Source organism: Podarcis bocagei, assembly GCF_964188305.1.
Source record: "Podarcis bocagei genome assembly, chromosome: 12".
Taxonomy (NCBI): domain Eukaryota; kingdom Metazoa; phylum Chordata; class Lepidosauria; order Squamata; family Lacertidae; genus Podarcis; species Podarcis bocagei.
In genome coordinates this window covers 54179511-54203973 of record NC_138137.1, presented here as the reverse complement: position 1 = coordinate 54203973, position 24463 = coordinate 54179511, and the positions used below count along the sequence as shown (strand labels likewise).

The 24463-nt window shown below is 47.3% G+C and overlaps 1 protein-coding gene across 2 annotated transcripts in view; it reads right to left on the bottom strand.

Moving 5' to 3' along the window:
- The window catches only part of AQP1 (aquaporin 1 (Colton blood group)), a 36555-nt gene extending 14838 nt beyond the window's left edge, over positions 1 to 21717 (bottom strand). Inside the window, exons 1-2 of one of the 2 annotated variants that reach the window (XM_081163923.1) lie at positions 21663 to 21681; positions 21113 to 21565 (exon numbers count right to left, since the gene is read on the bottom strand). In XM_081163923.1, coding sequence (XP_081020049.1) covers positions 21113 to 21505 — 393 coding nt within the window. In that variant the 5' untranslated portion in view covers positions 21506 to 21565; positions 21663 to 21681. Of the gene's footprint in view, positions 1 to 21112 lie in introns of both variants that reach the window. The other variant, XM_081163922.1, reaches the window with a different exon arrangement.
- Positions 21718 to 24463: the final 2746 nt, after the last annotated feature.

The window sequence follows — 24463 nt, the reverse complement described above, 5'->3', positions numbered from 1 at the left end:
CTTCCCTATACAGGCCTGCCTTCAGATGTCTTCTAAAGGTTGTCTAGTTACACATGTCATTGGCTCAGGGGTTGCATAACTCCATATACGCCAATATTTCTCCGATGAAAATAGGGATGTCCTAAGGAAAAGCCAGACATTCCTGGATCAAGTGAGAAACCAGGGCAGCTTCTGTAAATCTGGGACTGTCCCTAGAAAATAGGGACACTTGGAGGGTCTGTGTTTTCTAGGCACGGTCCAATTGTGCCCTTAGCCTGCTTTTCCCCACCCCAAACAACAACAAAATCCCTCATACTATTAGCGTTTCCTAATAGTTGAAGGAGTTCCCCAAGCCTGTCAGGGCATCCTCAGGGCTGCAAATACACACCATACATTTACATAGCTGTCAACTGTCCCTTATTTGGAAGGAAAGTCCCTTATCCCAGCGCTGTGTCCCGCTGCTGTCCCTTATTGATGATGTCCCTTAAATTTCCCAGGTTTCAAAGGAAGCAGCTCCTTTCCCTCCCTCCCTGCCGGCCAGGGAGGAGGGAGGCTCCAACTGTGCTACTTGGCTGTGTTGCTCACCCAATAAGGAGTCTAAGAACGATTGGGGGGGTAGAGCTTCCATGCCTTGTGCCGATCAAATCGGCCGCGTTGCCTGGGGACTCGCCTTTGCTCAGCGCTTCCCAGCGGAGAGGTGACGGTGGTTTTCCTTGCTGCATCCCCTTTGCCGGGTTGCTGCGCTGTGGGAACCACTGCTTGAGGCTTCGTTTGGCTGCTGGTTGGGCTTTCTGCCTTTGGCTTGGAGGGGCTCAGAAGTTGAACATACCCGTGCTTGGAAAATCCCTTATTTTGGCTGCTGATCCCTTATTTTCGAGGCTGCTGGTCCCTTATTTTCAAATCTGTAAGTTGACAGCTATGTACATTTAAAGCACATGACTTCCCACAAAGAATCCTGGGAACTGTAGTTTTTTTAAGAGAGCTGGGAATGTTGCAAACTACACTTCCCAGGCTTCTCCTCCATGTGTTTTAAATGGGCTTTAAGTGTTGGGTGTGCACTTTTCCCTACCTCTTGGCACCTCCCGCTGTGACCTTTTCTCACAAAAGCATTTGAAGTGGGGTGGATGGGTGGGAGACCCAACTCTAAGAGGCCAGTTGGAAGAGAGACTTAGCTGGAAGAGGAAACAAGTAGTTTTACTCCATTAACCGTGTTTGCCAGCTTAGGCATCTCAAGGAGCCAAGCCTTTTAAGTGTTGACACATTCCCCGACTTTTAGCTGCTGGCTGAGAACCAGACGCTTTTGCCACTCAGTTCGTTGAGATCTGGATCAAGGCATTTTTAAAAATGCAGTCATTCCAGTAGTAATCCTGCCTTGATATCAAACACTTAGGGAAACACTTAGGGACGGATCCGTTCACCTTTCCCTTGGCCTCTCCATCATCCCTGGCCCAGATTGCTAAGTTAAAACCCTTCCGCTGGCACTTTCAAAGGCTTCCTCTCCTGTTTCAGTCTGGAAGGCAAAGTTTCGTTTGGCAAGCAAGAGTCTCAAGAAGCTTGCCCAGTCCTCCATCACCGTCCCTGACAAATCTTTAGCCTGGATCCCAGCTGGGCACGGTTACCTGTTTGGTGGGAGAAAGGTGCTCCTGATCTGTTTAAAATTATAGAATTGTAGCATTGGAAGGGACTCCAACGGTCATCTAGTCCAGCCCCCTGTAATGCTGGAATCTCAGGTCAAGCATCCATGACAGATGGCCACCCAACCTCTGCTTAAAGACCTCCAAGGAATGACAGTCCCCCCTAAAGGTAAAAAAGATAAAGGACCCCTGGACGGTTAAGTCCACTCAAAGGCGACTATGGGGTTGTTGTACTCATCTTGCCTTCAGGTCGAGGGAGCCAGAATTTGTCCACAGACAGCTTTCTGGGTAGCCAGAATGACTAAAACGCTTCTGGCACAATGGAATATCGTGATGGAAAACAGAGCTCACGGAAATGCCATTTACCTTCCCGCTACAGCGATACTTATTTAGCTACTTGCACTGGTGTGCTTTCGAACGGCTAGGTTGGCAGGAGCTGGGACAGAGCAACGGGAGCTCACCCCATCGTGGGGATTCGAACCGCCGACCTTCTGATCACCATGGGTGACTCTGGGTCATCTCTCTGCGGTAGCTTATCTTTAAGTTTTAACTGTCTATATGCTTATCGCATTTATAAATTTTAAATTTATTGTTGTACATTGTTTTAAATGTTTGTTTTCCTTTTGGGGTTGTACCCACAATTGTGTTTTATAAGCTGTTCTCCGACCGTAATAAATTATCTATCTATCAGGGCGTTGTCACCATGACATAGAGAATTGAACAGAATGGAAGGTAGGAGGTAGGGGCACCAAATTTTAACCTTGCACAGGGTGTTGCTGGAATTTGAAAGCCCAAAGACTGCCATTGCCCTCTCTCCGGGATCCTTTAGCTGTGATTCCTGCACAGACCCACTGGGTTCCTTTCAACTCTTCTCCAATTCCATGATTCTACAACCTTAAAGACAGTTTCCCTTCCTAAAACCCAGCCCTCTTCATCTCCAGCTCCAAGGAAACCCTGAAGCAATCACCTTGAAATGAATTTTGTGTTTTAATTAATATACAGGTGGGATGCGCAACAAAGTGTTGCAGTGTGGAATGGTCCTTTCTGGGGGATTCTGGCCCCTCCATTCTGTCCCCTTTCCTCCCACTTTTCCATCCTTGCACCCCAATATTCAATCAACATTGCCACAGCCACTAAGCAATCACTTCTCATTAGGCTGTTGGGGGTTTCTTCCTTCCTCTTTCTTTTATGTTTTCTATTCTTCTATTCTTTCCCCTTTTTATTTTTTCAAACCTTTGGGTTCCGCTGAGCCTGTTGGCACCTGTCATTTGTATGTGGGCAGTTCTGTTCCTGTTCCTAACCAACAGCACTCACCACCTGAGCATCACAAATAAAAGGGAATTGCTTCACTTTCTTTTTAGGAAACCAAAAACTTCCAACATTCCTCCAGACCATTAAGAAATTGGTAATTGTATATGATCAATCACAATAAAAAAAAAGGCCAAAAGCAGCAGCTACATCTGTGATTGGGCATAAAAGCAAACAACAACAACAACCAAAAGTAATAAAATAAAAACCCATTGACTTGCAATTGTTAGGCAAAAAGCACTCATAACTCAGTCGGCTATGCATATATGTTTGCCATAAAGAAAGTCCCAGGTTTAGGAAGGAATAAGATAGTACAGTGGTATCTTGGGTTACATATGCTTCAGGTTACAGACTCCGCTAACCCAGAAATAGTACCTCGGGTTAAGAACTTTGCTTCAGGATGAGAACAGAAATTGTGCTCCAGCGGCGTGGCGGCAGTGGGAGGCCCCATTAGCTAAAGCGGTGGTTCAGGTTAAGAACAGTTTCAGGTTAAGAACAGATCTCCAGAATGAATTAAGTTCTTAACCCGAGGTACCACTGTATATGGAATAAGATTGGGAGGAGGGAATAAAATAGTCTAAACCACAGAGCCTAGGGCTTGCTGATTGGAAGGTCGGCAGTTCGAATCCCCACAACAGGGTGAGCTCCCGTTGCTCGGTTCCTGCTTCTGCCAACCTAGCAGTTCGAAAGCACGTCAAAGTGCAAGTAGATAAATAGGTGCCACTCTGGCGGGAAGGTAAACGACGTTTCTGTGCACTGCTCTGGTTCGCCAGAAGCGGCTTAGTCATGCTGGCCACATGACCCGGAAGCTGTACACCGGCTCCCTCGACCAATAAAGCGAGATGAGTGCCGCAACCCCAGAGTCGTCCGCGACTGGACTTACCCTTTTTAAGATAGTATATGGAACAAGATTGGGATGGGGGAATAAAATACATGATAAGAATTTTAAAGTGTGTCCTATAATGGAAGATGGAGAGAAAGTAGAGTCCCAGGATGCAAGCAAATGAGGAGTGCAAAAGTTACCTCCTTGGGTGGTGATACTTGTCTTTATGTAGCACCCCCGATATGCATGCCCTTTGCAGAGTAAAAGAGAAAAAGTCTCTGCCCCAAGGATCCTACAATCAAATATTTAGCACAGAGGAAGCAACAGATGAAGAGAAGAGAATCAGAGGCTGGGCTGCAGAGGGGGAGAATTTATATATTTGTTTGTTTCCTTGCATTTACATTCCACCATTTCTTCCAAAGGTGCATACATGGTTTTTCCTCCTCATTTTTAATTCTCACAAAAACCCTGTGAGGTTGGTCAGGCTGAGAGGCAGTGGCTGGCCCAAGCATCACGGCCAAGCGGGGATTTGAACCCTTGCCTCCCAGGTCTTAGTCCGACTCTCTAACCACTACACCACCACTGCCTCTCATGTGTGGTTATTTCAGCTAAATGCCCTTAGGCTTGGTTACAAGTACGGATGCTTGAGGGATTTGATCCTTGCTGAGTCCGTTCTGAGTGACATGATCAGCACCTCCCAGACTCCGAACTGAGACTCTTCCAGCCTTTAGTTCTCCAGACTTCTACATCAGATAGTGATTGTTCTTTTTGAAAGTCGTCTTGAGAATTCACCAACAAATCTTTCCTAATATACACACTTTTTTCTATGCAATTTCACCTGAGGTACACGCTTCTACAAACCAATTCCCCCTAATATACCGTATTTTTCGCTCTATAAGATGCACCAGACGGCAAGACGCACCTAGTTTTTGGAGGAGGAAAACAAGAAAAAAAATATTCTGAATTTCAGAAGCCAGAACAGCAAGAGGGATCACTGCGCAGTGAAAGCAGCAATCCCTCTTGCTGTTCTGGCTTCTGGGATAGCTGCGCAGCCTGCATTCGCTCCATAAGACGCACACAGATTTCCCCTTACCTTTTAGGAGGGAAAAAGTGAGTCTTATAGAGCAAAAAATACGGTAATGCATTTCTATATGTTGCTTTTGCTATGATATGCATATCTATGGACAATTTGCCCCACTTTTTGGGTACACGTTATTTGGGTGGGGAACTGATCACAACATTTGCAGAAGTGCAAATTCCCAAGGCAAGCTGCTTTGCCAGTCAAATACTGCTTCGGAAAGGCAGAATTAGTAGGCTGGCACTGAAATGCAAACATAGCAGATTTATCTCCCTTCCCTAGCTGGGATGTATCAAAGCAGGAGAGCCGAGATAAAAAGCCTTGGGTGTAAGAATGGAGAGTCTATAGTAGATCCAGGACTGAACTGGAAGTCAAGGCCCATGTGGTGCATGCAATGAGAGGGGATGAGGGAGATTTTGCCAGCACAGTCCTGGATAGATGTGTGGGAAGACAATGGAAGACCACAGCGGAGAAGATTTCAGTGGCCCATGTGCCAGACAGGAGGAGAGAAAACTGCTGGGTTTTGCATCGGCATGCACCGCAGACCAAGGTGGGTGAGGATTTATAGGAAAGAGATCCCACAGTGCCATAATCCGCTGCTGAGATCTCACGATGCCACCTTCCTTTGCAGTTTTGGCAGAGATTGGGCATGGCAGGCGTTTCCCATCACTGTACCTCCCTGCCAGGAAAAACTTCAGTTATTGCGTTCCTGCCCATCATGCATCAATTAAAGGTGCAATGGTTAGAGCAGAAGGGAACTACGGGCCAGCCTGCTGAAAATGAACTAGGCTTCTCCTTCTGCACTAAGAGCATACTGTTGGGTGGGGTATAAATAATAAAATTACTATTATTATTATACAGTGGTACCTCGGGTTAAGTACTTAATTCATTCCAGAGGTCCGTACTTAACCTGAAACTGTTCTTAACCTGAAGCACCACTTTAGCTAATGGGGTCTCCTCCTGCTGTCGCTGCGCCGCTGGAGCACGATTTCTGTTCTCATCCTGAAGCAAAGTTCTTAACCCGAGGTACTATTTCTGGGTTAGCGGAGTCTGTAACCTGAAGCGTATGTAACCTGAAGCGTATGTAACCTGAAGCGTATGTAACCTGAGGTACCACTGTATTCTTACTGAGTCACCCTGCAAGGCCAAGATTTCTATTACATGCCTACCAATGAACTGACAGGATCCTGGCACTTGGCATCAACCTCACAGAACTTCACAAAGCTCGATCTGTTCCTAGATCCTGTGTGAGGCTCCCTTGCCTATTATAAGCATCAGATCTCAACACTCGCTGCGTCTCCCTCCAACCTGAGCACTTGAAATGTTTGTGAAGATTCCGTAGCATCGCAGCTGCTTAGGCAATGGCTACACGAGACACCTTTGGGTTTTTAAATCACACGCCCTTTCTACTTCTCTCTCTCTCTCTCTCTCTCTCTCTCTCTCTCTCTCTCTCTCTGTGTGTGTGTGTGTGTGTGTGTGTGTTTCTCTTTCTCTCTTGGTGCTGCCTTCAAGCAGAGTTCCGGAAAATCTACTTCCAGCCTGCTCTGCTATTGTTGCATTTCTTTCCCATGCGGACATTCACTTCCTCCTATCCCTCCCTTTCCTACAGCACCAGTTCTAGGCTTCATAAACTTCCTCCCCTTTTGCTCTTGCTGAAAAACAACAGCTGCCGCCCTACAAATTTCCATGGAGACCCCTTCCATTTTCCCACCTCTAATGCAAAGCATATGTCAGAGGCAAAGGGAGTATCTCTCTGTGTGTGTGTGTTCATTAGACAGTGCATTTATTTTCCCAACCTGGCTGCTGAGAATAGAGGTATATTGCCATTCTAGAAAAAGTGGCTTCATTTTATCTGAGACCTGCTGCATCCACTTAGTGCTGCGTCAAACAGCTCAGCCGTGCATAATGAGCATGTACCATGGTAAAAAGGTAAAGGTAAAGGGCCCCTGGAGTGGGATGCGGGTGGCTCTGTGGGTTAAACCACAGAGCCTAGGGCTTGCCAATCGGAACGTTGGCGGTTCGAATCCCTGTGATGGGGTGAGCTCCCGTTGCTCGGTCCCTGCTCCTGCCAACCTAGCAGTTCAAAAACACGTCAAAGTGCAAGTAGATAAATAGGTACCGCTCTGGCGGGAAGGTAAACAGCGTTTCCATGCGCTGCTCTGGTTAGCCAGAAGCGGCTTAGTCATGCTGGCCACATAGCCGGAAGCTGTATGCCGGCTCCCTTGGCCAATAAAACAAGATGAGTGCCGCAACCCCAGAGTCGGTTGCGACTGGACCTAATGGTCAGGGGTCGCTTTACCTTTAAAGGGCTCCTGGACAGTTAAGTCCAGTCAAAGGCAACTATGGGGTTGCAGTGCTCATCTCAATTTCAGGTCAAGGGAGCCAGCGTTTGTCCACAGACAGCTTTCCGGGTCATGTGGCCAGCAGGACTAAACCGCTTCTGGTACAACAGAACACCGTGACAGAAACCAGAGCACATGGAAACGCTGTTTACCTTCCCGCCGCAGTGGTACCTATTTATCTACTTGTGCTGATGTGCTTTCAAACTGCTAGGTTGGCAGGAGCTGGGACAGAGCAACGGGTGCTCACACCATTGCGGGGATTCGAACCGCCGACCTTCCAATCGGCAAGCCCAAGAGACTCAGTGGTTTAGACCACAGCGCCCCCCACGTCCTACCATGCACCAAGAACCTCGTTGGGTCCTCTTTTCCAGGACACGTCCTTTTTTTCATGGGTAGAGTCACCACAGTTAAAAAGCAGAAGATGGCAAATGTGTCCTCTTTTTTCCCTCTTCAAAATATGGCAACCCTAACTTATGGAACTCACTGGCATCGGATGCTGTAAAGGCCTGCAGCTGCTGAAACGCTAATTCGTGAAAAATACATCTGTGCCCCCTGGACGATTGCCCAGGAGCGAAGGCAACTGCTGGCGGCTGGTGATAATTGAGGCATCCGCCCCACTGAGCTAGTTGTAACTAAGATGGGAGGCCGATGGAGGCTAGCTGAGAGCACACTGATTAGTAGGGCAGCACCCCATTTTCCCTAATAAGGTTTTCTTCATTGCCTGCAATGGAGACAATATAATAATAATAATAATAATAATAATAATAATAATAATAATAATAATAATAATAATATACCTTGCCCATATCAAAGTATTTGCACTCCCTGGGAAGAGCAGTTGGTTTTCGAACCGCTCTGGGAACTGTAACTCCCTGAGGAGAATTTGGGGTCTTCTAACAGATCTCAGAGGGATGCGGGTGGCGCTGTGGGTTAAACCACAGAGCCTAGGACTTGCCAATCAGAAGGTTGGCGGTTCGAATCCCCGTGATGGGGTGAGCTCCCGTTGCTTGGTCCCTGCTCCTGCCCACCTAGCAGTTCGAAAGCAACTCAAAGTGCAAGTAGATAAATAGGTACCGCTCTGGCGGGAAGGTAAACGTTGTTTCCGTGCACTGCTCTGATTCGCCAGAAGTGGCTTAGTCATGCTAGCCACATGACCCGGAAGCTGTACGCCTCGGCCAATAAAGTGAGATGAGTGCCGCAACCCCAGAGTCAGTCACGACTGTACCTAATGGTCAGGGGTCCCTTTACCTTTATGCTTCTCCCAGAAGACCACTCCCCACCGAAGATGGTGATCCCTAGGAAAGATCCTATCCTGTATACGGCCTCCCAATGAGGCAAGATCTGTTGGATCTGTTGGATGGTGGCATCCTTGGTTTTGAAATGTCTTCCTTTGAATGATCAACGGAAACCCTCATTTAGCTGTTTCTCAAAGGCATGTCAAAACTCATTGGTTCCAAGCCAGTGTTGACGTGAGTTCATGGATGAATGGATGCATTTATGCTTTAAGATGCCCTAGATAAGCCATCACAGATACTAATACTAAGCTCTGTTCTCTGAGTGTGAATCCTTATGCAGCAAAAAGAGGTCCCTTGCGTGCACAAGGCGAAGGGATCAGAAAATTTAAGGGATCCTAAGCTTTGCAGGAAAAACAAAGAAACACGCCAATGAAATATGAGTGGCTCAGTGGCTACAGAATGGTGAGTGTCTGTTGGGTGGAGCTGCAAGAATAGAAAACCAGGGAAGCATGGAATAGGGTGGCTTGAACCCGGAACAGAAGCACTTCAGGCTGCAACATTTTGTTGCAGCGGGTTATACAGATTCAAAGGCTTTACTGCTTGTGTTCATTAGTTGCTAAGGCTTTTAGAGAAGCATCCCTCTGTGAGGTGGAGGAGGTGGGAAGAAAAGTATAATTCAAAGTACATTATATTACATAATCTATAACATTTTTAAAAAAGTTGAAAGAGCTAAAACATAGAAATTCCATTTCAGAGACACTGTAACTCCACACTGTAACTCCACACTGAGAGCCAGTGTGGTGTAGTGGTTAAGAGCGGTAGTCACGTAATCTGGGTAACCGGGTTCGCGTCTCCGCTCCTCCACATGCAGCTGCTGGGTGACCTTGGGCTAGTCACACTTCTGTGAAGTCTCTCAGCCCCACTCACCTCACAGAGTGTTTGTTGTGGGGGAGGAAGGGAAAGGAGAATGTTAGCCGCTTTGAGACTCCTGAAGGGGAGTGAAAGGCGGGATATCAAATCCAAACTCTTCTTCTTCTTCTTCTTCTGTGCCTGAATGCTTGCAGATTCTACAAACTTGGGAATATCTACATCTTCCCCCGCCTTGGATTTTTCTCGAGACATCTGGCTGGCTCATTTTGGCCAGATCCACTCCAGCAGTTCTTATATTTTTAAGTTCTTGCAAGTCTGTGGAAACTTTAAGGCTCCGGGGACAGTTAATAATATAGTTCGAAACCGTATAAATATAGAGTGGGTTGCAGGATTGCAGGCGGAGGTCTGTAGAGACCTAGGAGGGCGGGAGAGGATGGAGATGGGGAACTGAGCTGGGCGACTGGGGGATGGGGGAAGCTGGACCTTTCATATTCAGGTAAGGAGCTGACAGCTTGATGCCGCGAGATAATTGGGCAGGTATTTTCTCTCGCCGGAGAACCACTTTTAGCACTTCTGTCTGTCCCTTCATGCGGGGATAATGCAGTTGGAGAGATTCCTTTTCCCTTCCCCTAATGCAAATGCGCAGGGTAATTTTTGTTGAGACCCAGCAGAGTTTCAGCTCCTACAGTCGTTTTAACATGTCACATTTGCAATTTTTATGATGTTCTTTCTAAACCATTTGAAGCCGTAGCCATAGCTACCATTCCCTGAGGTCCCTGGGAAGAACGGTTGGTTTTCGAACTGTTCTGGGAACTGTAGCTCCCTGAGGAGAAATTGGGGTCTCCTGACAGATCTCAGCACCCTTAATAAACTACAGTTCCCAGAAGACTTTGTGGGGGAGCCAGGCCTGCTTAACGTGGTGTGAGACTGTCATAAATATTTGGTGCCGATGGGACCTGGAAAGGGAGGGGTTTATCCTACAGCCCCCTAGGTTTTCACCTCGTGTGACATTTGGAGCTAAGATGGCCGCTCCTCCTGAGGGAAAACATCTGGGAAATGATGGGTCTCGACAAAGTTATCCAGGGACAGCCTCGCCCACACGGGCCATGTTCACATGTTACATTTAAAGCACTGTGACCCCATTTTAAACAGTCATGGCTTCCCCCAAAAATTCTGATAGCTGTGGTTTAAGGGTGCTGAGAACTGTTAGAAGATCTCCCATTCCCCTCACAAGGCTACAATTCCCAGAGCGACTTAACAATAAATCGCTCTTCACGGGGAACTCTGGGAAATGAAGTTTTCTGAGGGGAATAAGCAGCCTCTTAACAGCTCCAACACCTGTAACAAACTGTAGCTTACAGAATTATTCGTCGGGACCCATGAGTGGTTTAAGCGCTTGTTGTGAATTTGCCTTTCTCGCTCCCTGAGTTGGCTTCAGCCCTGTCTCCCATGGGCGGCCGTGACTCCCAGTTTACATCGCTCAAGAAGAAGAAGATCAAACCAAAATGATAAAGGAGCAGAAAATTCAGGAGAAACGAACCCTCTTCACACAACCGCTTGTTTTTCCGGAGCTTTCTCCATGCCGGGTCTACAGAAGCTGTTCAATCAAATTCCTAAGGAAACCATTTTCCTGTTCCATCCTGTGTTCATTGCTCTCGGAGGCTAATGTCCCCTCAGTTGAATTACAGATTTGGCGTAGGACATTTAATTATTGGCGTTGGCTAAATTTAAACCCCACCGGTCTATGACCCTTAGTATCACAAGATTGTCCTGAGAGTGCTTGGACTAAAACTGTCAGCCAAAAGCTTTACTTTTCTGGTTTATCACCACAACCATTATTAGCACTGGCCTTCAGTAAAGCAAATAATTTAATTAGACAGCGCCTATATGATACTGAGTGACAGAATAATTTGGCCACGATAAGGACATTTTGTCCAAGGCTGATCGCTGAAGAATTGATGGTTTTGAATTATGGTGCTGGAGGAGACTCTTGAGAGTCCCATGGACTGCAAGAAGATCAAACCTATCCATTCTTAAAGAAATCAGCCCTGAGTGCTCACTGGAAGGGCAGATCCTGAAGCTGAGGCTCCAAGACTTTGGCCACCTCATGAGAAGAGAAGACTCCCTGGGAAAGACCCTGATGTTGGGAAAGATGGAGGGCACAAGGAGAAGGGGACGACAGAGGACGAGATGGTGGGACAGTGTTCTTGAAGCTACCAGCATGAGTTTGACCAAACTGCAGGAGGCAGTGGAAGACAGGAGGGCCTGGCGTGCTCTCTGGTCCAGGGGGTCACGAAGAGTCGGACACAACTAAACAACAACAAAGTCATTTTGACACGTTGGCACCCTATTTGCAGAATTTGACCATTCCATACTACAGACGTGCTCTCACTTATGCGAGAGAAGAGTGACTAGTGGGGTGCCACAGGGGTCTGTCTTGGGCCCGGTCTTATTCAACATCTTTATCAACGACTTGGATGATGGACTCAAGGGCATCCTGATCAAATTTGCAGATGACACCAAACTGGGAGGGGTGGCTAACACCCCAGAGGACAGGATCACACTTCAAAACAACCTTGACAGATTAGAGAACTGGGCAAAAACAAACCAGATGAATTTTAACAGGGAGAAATGTAAAGTATTGCACTTGGGCGAAAAAAATGAGAGGCACAAATACAAGATGGGGGACACCTGGCTTGAGAGCAGTACATGTGAAAAGGATCTAGGAGTCTTGGTTGACCACAAACTTGACATGAGCCAACAGTGTGACGTGGCAGCTAAAAAAGCCAATGCAATTCTGGGCTGCATCAATAGGAGTATAGCATCTAGATCAAGGGAAGTAATAGTGCCACTGTATTCTGCTCTGGTCAGACCTCACCTAGAGTACTGTGTCCAGTTCTGGGCACCACAATTCAAGAAGGACACTGACAAACTGGAACGTGTCCAGAGGAGGGCAACCAAAATGGTCAAAGGCCTGGAAACGATGCCTTATGAGGAACGGCTAAGGGAGCTGGGCATGTTTAGCCTGGAGAAGAGGAGGTTAAGGGGTGATATGATAGCCATGTTCAAATATATAAAAGGATGTCACATAGAGGAGGGAGAAAGGTTGTTTTCTGCTGCTCCAGAGAAGCGGACACGGAGCAATGGATCCAAACTACAAGAAAGAAGATTCCACCTAAACATTAGGAAGAACTTCCTGACAGTAAGAGCTGTTTGACAGTGGGATTTGCTGCCAAGGAGTGTGGTGGAGTCTCCTTCTTTGGAGGTCTTTAAGCAGAGGCTTGACAACCATATGTCAGGAGTGCTCTGATGGTGTTTCCTGCTTGGCAGGGGGTTGGACTCGATGGCCCTTGTGGTCTCTTCCAACTCTATGATTCTATGATTCTATGAAATATACTGCCTTTAGGTGTACCTGAGGGTCGATTTCAAAAAATCCTGCTGGAAAAAAACGGTTATGACCATGTGGAGATAGCAGTATTGAATCAGTAGCTCATGGGCTTCTAGCTTGCATTCTTTATAAAGATTTGAGGAGTGGAGTTATTACCCCTCCATTAATACCCATATCTGGTCACTCAACCATTGCTGCTTACTTCTGGCAGATCAAGATAATCAGGTGACAGCAAAATCTGCAATTTTTTTAGCAGGGGCAATTAGAATAGTATCTATTATTTGATTATTGATGTAAACCTCTAGAGCAGGCATAGGCAAACTCGGCCCTCCATTTGTTTGGGACTACAACTCCCATCATCCCTAGCAAACAGGACCTGTGGTCAGGGATGATGGGAATTGTAGTCTCAAAACATCTGGAGGGCCGAGTTTGAGGAAGCCTGCTCCAGATGTTTTTGGTCTACAACTCCCATCATCCCTAGAGAACAGGACCTGTGGTCAGGGATGATGGGAATTGTAGTCTCAAAACATCTGGAGGGCCGAGTCTGCCTGTGCCTGCTCTAGAATGTTTTTTGTATTGCTAAGTTTTCACCTCTGTCTTCAGTACGTTGCATTTTATTTTATTGCTGTGGCTAGTGGCTGGTGTAAATAAAGATTCTTCTGAAAGGGAAAAGCTGTCTCTTAGCTGAGGAATCCCAGAACACCAGAGGTTTTTTTTTATGACGACTCTGGGGAAGCCGTGCTCCCTTGGAAACCAGACCACACATCTTTAATAGCTCTTGTCAGCTCCTCCAACTGTTTTCTGGAGGACACAGCATCCCTTGGCATCGCGACCAGCACGGTCTTTACCTTCTTTTTTGCTGCGTGGGCCAGTTCTACAGCGGTGGTTTCGGAGAGAATGAGCAAGCCTCCGTTTTAGAGACTGACTCTGAGCTGTTTCAGGTTAATGGGGGTGGCAGGAGGGAAGGGGAGGGGAGGGAAATTGATTTGAATCACATTTAAAGGCAAACCTACCTAAATTGTCACTTTTGGGGGGGGGATACACAAACCGAAACACAGCCATCCTTCGCAAATAATAATAATAATAATAATAATAATAATAATAATAATAATAATAATAATAATAATAATAAATTTTATTTATACCCCGCCCTTCCCAGCCAAGACTGGGCTCAGGGCAGCTAACACCAGGTATAAAAACAATTGATTGAAATACAACTTTAAAAACAAATACAACATTAAAATGCAGCCTCATTTCAGTAGAAACTCAAATCAAAAACTTCTTAGGGGATGAAAACGTCAAGCCTTCACCAGACTGGTCCTACGTGGGCTAGAAAAAGCCAGGGAAGGCCCCAAATAGGAGTTCCATCACAGAAGGAGAAAGGAAAAAAAAGAAAGAGGGGGAGGGAATCAATTCAGGCTTCACCGAATTTTTCAATGCAACCCCCACCCCCGGCAAGTAATATGTACAAAGGTGAATGTGCTGGGGGAGAGCAGGCATAACAAATGCACAGAACAGGGGAAATGTCAGGTGAAATTGCTTTGCAAAAAAATGAATTGCACACAGTAGATAATCAGGAAAGATCTGGACTAAAATGCTTGTGAATTTTCACAGGGACTTAAAACGGAATGTTGTAAATTGATGTGGGGCTATGGAGAACTGAAGACAGGGGAAAGGAGAAACCAAAGATTCGCCCGTCCCTAACTACAGTTCCCATCAGCCCCTGCCAGCATGGTCAATGGTCAAGGGTGATGGGAGTTGAAGTCCAGTTGACAGATTCACCCCACCCTACACGGCAGCTCAGAATGTCATTTCAGCGGGGTCTGCTTCAAAGTAAGCAGGCTTTCATATTTAGGGCAGCAGTGTAGTGTAGTGGTTAGAGCCTGGTCCTGAATGGGGTAACTGTGCCCCTGAAGGACCAGGCGCGCAGCCTGGGAGTCATTTTGGACTCACAGCTGTCCATGGAGGCACAGGTCAAATCTGTATCCAGGGCAGCTGTTTACCAGCTCCATCTGGTACGTAGGCTGAGACCCTACCTGCCTGCAGACTGACTCGCCAGAGTGGTGCATGCTCTGGTTATCTCCCGCTTGGACTATTGCAATGCGCTCTACGTGGGGCTACCTTTGAAGGTGACCCGGAAACTACAACTAATCCAGAATGCGGCAGATAGACTGGTGACTGGGGATGGCCGCCGAGACCACATAACACCGGTCTTGAAAGACCTACATTGGCTCCCAGTATGTTTCTGAGCACAATTCAAAGTGTTGGTGCTGACCTTTAAAGCCCTAAACGGCCTCGGTCCAGTATATCTGAAGGAGCATCTCCACCCCCATAGTTCTGCCCAGACACTGAGGTCCAGCTCCGAGGGCCTTCTGGTGGTTCCCTCACTGTGAGAGGCCAAGTTACAGGGAACCAAGCATAGGGCCTTCTCGGTAGTGGCACCCGCCCTGTGGAATGCCCTCCCATCACATGTCAAAGCGATAAACAACTACCTGACATTCAGAAGACATCTGAAGGCAGCCCTGTTCAGGGAAGTTTTTAATATGTGACATTTTAGTGTATTTTTCATCTTTGTTGGAAGCCGCCCAGAGTAGCTGGGGAAACCCAGCCAGATGGGCGGGGTACAAATAAATTATTATTATTATTATTATTATTATTATTATTATTATTATTAAGCGTTGGACTAGGACCTAGCCTACCTCACAAGGTGTTGTGGGGATTCAGCGAGGAGGGGGCTCAAGTGAGATGTAAACTGGATTGGGGCCCAGCGGGGATATGACGCTACAACTTTTTAACCTATATTGTGGTCCCAAGCTGTTGTTTGGGGGTTGAAAAGACTTGTAGGAGCCAACTCCTAGGGGCTGAGGTCCCTTCACCGCCGCCCCCCAAAAGATGGCCATTACCATTCAAATAGTGTGTGTGCATCACATCATGGGATCGATTATGTGGGGTGATGTTTACCTGGGCCCCCCCATATTTTAGTCAAGTTGACACCCCTGTAAAGTCTTTCACCAGCACCAGAGGTCTTGTTGAGAGTTTAGGGCTAATAATAAAAATAAAAATAAAAATTATTTATACCCCACTCTTCCCAGTTCAGGAAACCGGGCTCAGGGCGGCTAACAACAAATTTAAAACACTTAATTGATGCTACAAAAAAAAAAAAACCAGCATAAAATAGGGTATAAAGCTTAAATAACAATAAAATCAAAAATCAACTTAGGGGGGAAATCCATCCAATAAACATTAGATGATCACCAGGGCTAGCTGGCTAAATTAGTCCTATTTGGGCCAGCGAGGAGATCAGGGGAGAATTAGCTGTGAGATCCCAGAGCTGGTAATCTTCATAAAAAGGGGAGGGAGAGGGAAGGAAGGGGAATAAAAGATCAGGCCAGGTTCAAATTGAAAGCCAGGTGGAATTGCTCTGTTTTACAGGCCCTGCGGAAGGAAGTTAAATCCTGCAGGGCCCTGGTCTCATGGGACAGAGCGTTCCACCAAGTCGGAGCCATCACTGAGAAGGCCCTGGCCCTGGTGGAGGATAATCTAACTTCCTTAGGGCCCGGGACCTCTAAACTATGATTATTCATGGACTTCTCTGCGGGGCATACCAGGAAAGACATTCCCATAAGTACAAGGGCCCTAAGCCACAAAGAGCTTGATGAAGAAGATCTCTCAGCCACAGCTGATAAGGCCTTAGAGCTCACCCCTCATTGTGCCCAAAGCAAAAGAATTATCAGTGAAGATTAATTTCCTCCTGAGGATAAAAGCTTGTGCGATTCTGAGGAAAGCAAAACAAGTGTTGATAAGACCAGAAGCTTTTCTGATCTCACCAGTATGGCTCACTGCAGGCTGTGGCTCTGTGGTTTGCAAGTAGAAGGTTCTGGGTTCAGTTCCTGGTATTTCAAGGTAGGGGTGGGTGGGGGCTCCCCATCTTAAATCCCAGAGAGCTCCTGCCAGCCAGTGTAGACTCTACTGAGCTGACTCATTATAACATAGCTTCCTATGTTCCTGGGCGTTGGCTGAAACTCTTTCTGATTCATCATGGACATTTGTGGTTACCTTCTATTGAGTCAGGCGGTCGTTCCGCTAATTTATTTGCTGATTTACTTATACAATTTGCTGGCCGGCCCTTTGTTTTTCCAACTTGGCTTGCAAGAGAAAACTACTTTTAGAAAACTGACAATAAAGAATGAATAAAAGCAGCAGATGGATAAAAATTCTAGGTGTTGCCTGTTCTAACTGACAGGTGGGTGTTTTCCAGGGTCTCGGGGTCAAACTGCACTTCACATTAATTGTGTGGAAGCAATTAATGTGCCTTTTTATATTTTAAAAAAAGTAGACGAGGATGGGGAAGAAATTCAGTTTGGTATTTAAATTCGCACTTTCCAATAGCAATGCCCAAAATGAGACTCAGCTGTCCGGAATTTTCCCTTCTCTGAATTTTGCAATGCAATTCCCCCAACAACAAAAATACGTGCAAGAAAATGCATTTATTGGAGAGACACGTTCGTGAAGATGCGTGTATTTGGTGAAAATCACATACAAAAATGCATTAAATTTAGGGGGGGGTGCAAAAATGTGTAGATTAGGAGGAACGCTCACTAAAACGCTGGCAAATTTCCGTGAGCGCTTCGGTTTCGTTTTGAACAAAGGACAAAGCGATATAGAAAAGTGGTAAACTAGACTCAAGGCTAGGAACAACGAATGGAACTGAAATTAATATTATGATTGTCATTGTTGTCATTTGCATTTATATCCCGCCTTTCTCTCTAAGGACCTCAGGGGGGTGTCCATACTTAGTTGTAGCCCATCGACATCCCCTAGCCTTACTGTACGCCTCCTACGAGGGGCAGGCTCCTTCCACACACCCTCGCGGCCCCCCCCAATTTCTGACAGCCCTCCCTCGAAACCTATGAGCCCGTCTGCAGCAGCCGCGGAGAAGGAGGGGGCTTGTTTAAGGCACAGTAAATGTTTAAAAGGTCTGGAGCAGTAATAATAATAATAATAATATTTTTTATTTATACCCCGCCCTCCCCAGCCAAGGCTGGGCTCAGGGCAGCTAACAAGCAATAATAAAAACAAGTTGAATGAAGTACTGCTCCGTTGGTGCGCTGGATGGAAGCCAGCTGGTGGGAGGGAGGCGGCTGAGGCGACCAGACGCTGCAATTTTCTGGAGAGCTCTCTAAGGCTCCAAAGGGCATGTTTAAGTGGAGTTGGGCGATACTCTCTGTAGGTCTCTCTCTCTCTCTCTTTTAACACACAACATTCCAAGGCAAGTTGCAGCTTAGTGAAAGGTGGCTGAGTGACTAGGGAGAGGGTCTTTAACCCTCCCCCTTGTCCTTTTTCAGCTTAAGGTTCCCCCCTCCTCCAGCTGCTTTTTGGCCCACGGTGGAGATGCAGACAACATGCTATGACTCTAAAGGTAAAGGTAAAGGGACCGCTGACCGATAGGTCCAGTCATGGCTGACTCTGGGGTTGCGGCGCTCATCTCGCTTTATTGGCCGAGGGAGCCGGCGTACAGCTTCTGGGTCATGTGGCCAGCATGACTAAGCCGCTTCTGGCGAACCAGAGCAGCGCACAGAAATGCTGTTTACCTTCCCGCCGGAGTGGTACCTATTTATCTACTTGCACTTTGTGCTTTCAAACTGCTAGATTGGCAGGAGCAGGGACCAAGCAACGGGAGCTCACCCCGTCGCGGGGATTCGAACCGCCGACCTTCTGATCGGCAAGTTCTACACTCTGTGGTTTAGCCCACAGCGCCACCCACGTCCCAGTTACTATGACTCTGGGCCTCTGGAAAAAGCAGCTTCGGGACATGGGCGGGACCCTCTCCTTCTTTCAGCTGCTCCCCCCCCCCCGTGGTGGTTGAATGCTGCCTTCCACCCCACACCTCCCACAAGTATTAATGGAAGAAGCAGCTCATAACTGGGTTTCCGGTCCTAGAACAGTCTCTCCCCCAGCCTAGTGCACTCAGATCGACATTGGACTACAACTCCCATGGTCCTTGTCCATTGACCATGGGAGTTGTGGTCCAATATCGATCTGAGTGTGTCCATTGACCATGCTGGCTGGGAGGTTCCAACAACAGCGGAGGATGCCAAATTGGGGATGGCTGTCCCCGAATCCAGGGTGGATATAGGAACCTGTGACCCTACAGATATTGTTGGAGTGTAACTGCCAGCAGTCCCAGAAAACATGGTCAACGGTCAGGGATGATGGGAGTTGTAGTCCGGCAACATCTAGAGGGCGTTGGTTTCCCTGTTCTAGGAGATGAGCCCTATCTACTTCGAGAGATGGGTCAGCTCTCAAGAGACAACTGTAGCAGTTATCCCTTCTTACCATGCGCAAGGGGTAGAGCATGACCAGTTGGATTGCCTCCAACAAATGCCAGTGTTCCTGTGGTTCTCCTTCAGTCAGCAAAGAGCAGGATATACCTGGGCTCAGTGCTCAAATGCCTCTGCAGGTGTGGAGTACAGGTATTATGTAGGCATGTACCCCATGTACCCCAGGACCAAACCCACTGCTTCCTCCAATGTTGATCACCTGTTTTGAGTGCCAGCAAAACTGGAGCCAAACCAGAGAGAAGCATGCTCAGAGGAGCCTCAAGGTTTGCAAAAGGGCAGGTGATCTTTTAAAGAATAAAACGAAAACATGGAAAGAGGAAAGAACTCTCCCCCCACAACAAAAACAAGGCTAATGAAGATTTGGCACGCTCAGGGATCACCAAAAGTCAAGAACTGCTGAGTTGGAAAAGAGCGACGGGAAGCAAAGAAGGTAGAGTGAATTGGCTTTAGCCCCTAACAATGGAAAGGCATGACTGGGACTCTGATTAGGAGCAGTCCTGTTAGGGGTTAAGGATGCACTGCAACTTTCTGTTGCAGCTCCCACTTGTGGAAACTTGGCAGCATAGGACCGGAGGAACCAGCCACTGCTGTTACTGTTCTGGGTAAGGAAAAGGGTGCCTCTGGCAGAATTCTCCCTTCGGTGCCACTCTTAAAGATACTTCAGCCGACTCAAACTCAACACTGGACAGCCCTACAATGGCTTTGGTGACACTGAATACCTCCAACGTAGTAAGCAACCAGAGAAAAGGATAAGAAATACACAGTTGCTGATGATTACAAGATATGCATGTGGCGGCAAAGGTTAGGGTTGAATCCTTAGCTCTCCAGGAGTTAGTGTTTTTCACCAGTAAATCCATTCGGTCAAAGCCCACGCGAAGCAACGCCTAAGGGGTTTTAGCCAGACTGAAACGAGCAGGTGTCTCCCAGTTCCTGTGCTTTTCAGAATAGCAGCTGCCAGGCAGAAAATCAACAGGTGTGGTTTTTTCACCCTGGAATGAAATGCTGAGATGGGGAATTGGTTACCACCAGCAGCTGAAATTTCTACCTGCCAGGAAGCTATTTCCAAGAAAAACCATGGAAATCCTGAACACCTGTAACATGGTCTTCAAGGGGAACTCTCATTTTGCATCCATCCCATCTGACACTCCCATTACATTTGTCTCCATAGTGTGTGTGTGTGTGTGTGTGTGTGTGTGAGAGAGAGAGAGAGAGAGAGAGAGAGAGAGAGAGAAAGAAAGAAAGAAAGAAAGAAAGAAAGAAAGAAAGAAAGAAAGAAAGAAAGAAAGAAAGAAAGAAAGAATCTTAATGGGATTGTCAACGTTCTTCTGGCAGGGCTCTTTGGCCATTCACTGTTGTGTGTGGAAATTCCCACCCAGTGTGACCAGCCACAGAGACAGCCAGCAGAACTGCCAAGCTTGGAACCTTCCTAAAAAAGAGAGAATTTGTCAGCTGCTTCTCCCCAGATGCCTTCGTTCTGCAAAACCCATTCGCCTCCCTTTGCATCTAGCCAGAACGCACGGCACCTGCCAAACCCTGTCCTGTTGCAGAGAGGGTAGAAGCGAAAGGGCCCTGCTGGACCAATGAAAATAAAAGCTGGCCACCTTCTGGAACATCTGCTACCTTTGCCACCTTACGACTCCAACATCCCTGGAAAGAGACCCAGCAACCTCCACACCCTTTTAACAAGTGGCTCTGGAAACCAGTGGCCAAACATCTGGCATTTGAGGCTATTGGTTTTCTTGAGGGTTTTTTTTGCCAGTTTTAAAAATTGATTTCTCATCGTTTTTTAACAAACTGACCAAATTAGTACACATTTTATGCAATTTTAAAAGCTGACTTCCCACCCACCCCCCGGTTGATCCTTCTATTTTTCCTCCTTCCTTTGCTGTTCCTAAGTACAATAAGATCTCCAACTTTCATTTCAATACTCCATCCCTTCTCCCTATACATCATCTGTTCAGTTATCAATTTCTGCTATGTCTTTATAACCTGCCCCCCAAAGCAGCTGAGTAGAGCAAATCTCCTTTTGTGGTTTTCTGGAGCCTTAACCCGCAGACAGGTACAGGTACAGAGGAGGAGGAGCAGAGAAGGAAGTCTGGGATGGGTCGCCTTACCGCATTGAGCCCCAATGAGTTGTCCGACAGCCCGGACGTGATCCCGGAAAGGATGGCTGTGGCCACGACTGCCCCCAAGCACTGGGCGATAATGTACATGACGGCCCTCAAGATGCTGATCTGGCAGCTGAGCAGGAGGCCCAGAGTCACGGCCGGGTTCAGGTGACAGCCGCTGATGTGCCCCACGCTTTGGGCCATGGTGGCGATAGAGATCCCGAAAGCCAGGGAGACTTTCACGTTGTCTTGGACCCGCGGCACGGTGTCGTTGGCGCTAGGGATGGGGAAGTTGATGCCCAGCGCCGCGCCGATGCTGATGAAGATGAAGAGGCTCATGGCGAAGAATTCAGCCACCACCGCCCTCCAGAACTTCTTCTTCTTGAATTCGCTGGCCATCTCTGCCCTGTTCCCTCTTGCCTTCTAGCTCGCAGGCTTCCTTGCTGAAGAGAGAGGAGTCTGAGGGAGGAAGAGAGCGCTCCGGTTATTTATAGGGCTTTGGGTGGTCTGTAGGAGGGAAAGGGGTGTTGTACAAAGGGAGGAAAGGAACATTGACAATTGATGCTGCCTCTGGTACGGATGCAAGGCACCACGAGTTGCCTGCCAATTTGTTTCTTCCCCCCTCCCTCCTTCCTCCACCAGCTTCCTCCGCCCAGGCAACTTCTCTGCCTTCCTTCACAAACTCTGCTGCGCTCTTGTTCCCAAGTGCTTTTTAAAGGCATTCTCACTGCAAGAGCCGTGGGGAGGGTTTGTCTGCAGAGCTGCTAAGATCTTCGCTGCGCTCTCCAGATAGCGAGGGAGGCAGGAGGCAGACCTGAGCGAAAGCTCTTACCAGGCTTCTGAATCTCTCTCCCCTTCCATCCCTCTTTCCCTGCCTTTCTCTCTGAACTAACTGGGTCTCTTTACATGCTCAGGGGCTATTTATTCTCCCTTTTGGTGAACAAGGAGGGATAGCAAACTGAATACTAAGAAGAAAAGTTTAATTGCTGCAATAAAAGGGAGTGGAAAAATCAATTTCACATCCCCCACCTGTTATCAACCATAAGGGTTATAGGAGTCCATTGCGCTCTGTGGGGACTCAGGTCTTTCTAAAATTTGGGTTACGCAATTTCCAAGGTAAGTGGTTTTACTTATGCTAAAGAGCTGCAAACCGAATTGGCAGTGCCTGCTTCATTTATTCAAAAAAGGTTGTTACGATTAGCGTCCGATCCCAACTAGGGATGGAAGGATCTGCAAATTTTGGTCCCCTCCGTTTCTCATTTTCCCAGCCTTAAATTCAGTTCTGCCCCAAGTTTGGATATGTTGTTGCTCTTGTTGTTTGTCGCATATATATCCCACCGGTTTCTCCAAGGAGCTTGAGGGGGCATTCGTGGTTCTCTCCTGCCTCATTTAATCCCCACAACGACCCTTTAAGGTAGGTTAGACTGAAGGGCAGTGACTGAACGAAGGTCACTCAATGAGTTTTATGGTTGAGTCCTGGTCTCCCAGATACACACACACACACATTTCAAAATCCTCGTGAAAATTCACCATCATTTCTTGTGTTCCTTTCTCCTAATCAATACATGTTTGCATGCAGTAATGATTGACACAGATTTTTTAGGCAGCATTTCCCTCTAATATCAGACTTTTATGGTACATTGTTTCCCCAAATATGTTTGCTTTTCAAGCACACTTTCCCTTAATAAAATAAACACGACTTAGAGAATACACAAAGTGTCGAATTTTTTATTTATTTTTTGGCAACCATTCTTTGCTGAGAGAACTGCATTGCAAAATTCAGTCAAGTATGAATTCCGATGGATGGTGTTCTTCCTCACATTGTTTTAGAATGTACAAATTGGATAGAATTGCCTTCAGATGAGAACAGAATTGTATTTTTCCTCATGCCTCACTGTGTATGAAACTTTCTATGAAGCTGTGCTAGCTTTAGCCAAACTCATTCCTTCAAATTCCTCACATAGCTGGAGCAGAACCCTTCGAGATCATCTCAAAAATTATCTCAAGGAGAAAAGTTGATGACGACTCTAACCTTGTATATGTACATGTATATGTATGTTTCCGAGCACAATTCAAAGTGTTGGTGCTGACCTTTAAATCCCTAAACGGCCTCGGCCCAGTGTACCCGAAGGAGCGTCTCCACCCTCATCGTTCTGCCCGGACACTGAGGTCCAGCTCCGAGGGCCTTCTGGTGGTTCCCTCACTGTGAGAAGTGAGGTTACAGGAAACCAGGCAGTGGGCCTTCTGGGAAGTGGTGCCCGCCCTGTGGAATGCCCTCCCATTAGATGTCAAAGAAATAAACAACTATCGGACTTTTAGAAGACATCTGAAGGCAGCCCTGTGTAGGGAAGTTTTTAATGCTTGATGTTTTATCGTGTTTTTAGTATTCTGTTGGGAGCCGCCCAGAGTGGCTGGGGAAACCCAGCCAGATGGGCGGGGTATAATAAATAAATTGTTGTTGTTGTTGTTATTTCTCCTTACCTTTCTAATTATAGAATGGCTTAGGCTTGCAATCCTATACCTACCTGGGAGCAAGTCCCAGTGAACTCAATGAAGCTTACTTTGCAGTAGACACATACGGCCTTGCACCGTCAGGCTCCCAGGCACTTACCAAACCCATGTCTAACTCCACTTCTCAAAACTGATGCCCCATGTACCTTCAGGAAACCATTGCTAATGGGAGGATTAAGAGGTCTGCATTGAGGTTTTCTGGGCATTCACTAGCAAAGATGTATAGAATCCACACACACACCCTGTGAATCTTAAAAGTTCTTCCCTGAAAGTGTCCTCCCAACTTCCATTGAAATTTCAGCTTCGGCAGCGTTCAGTGACCATCCAGATTGCGCTGGATGAGATGAGAGAACATTGGGTTGCTTATTTATTTCATAGATGGAGAAGAGTTGAAATGGACTTTCCCCAGTTTAAACACCAGCTGATGGAGGAGATCCCCTGATACAAGAAGCACGCGGAGAAAGTCGATCGGGCGCCTGGGGCGGAGCCCATGCCCTGCGCCCAGGGGCGGGACCAGATATCCACGGGGGCGGGGCCAGCTGCCCGTGGGGTTGGGGCAAGTTGGGGCAGGATGCTACACGGGGCCTCCGAGGAGTCTGCCTGCCTCCTCCCCCTCATCCACCCTACAGCTGGGGGGAGGCAGCGGGCGGACCGTTTGGGGCAGCGCGGAGCCTGCGGGCACCCAAGCCACTGCGTCACTCCCAGGAGAGACGCGTGGCTCGGGCGTGGTGCAGGCCCCGCGTTGAGTGCCGCCGGCAGTTTGTCACCCCCTCATTGGCAACCCCCAGGGCAGCCCACACACCCTGCACCCCCTTCCTCTGCCTCTGGCTACAAGATCCCCAATAA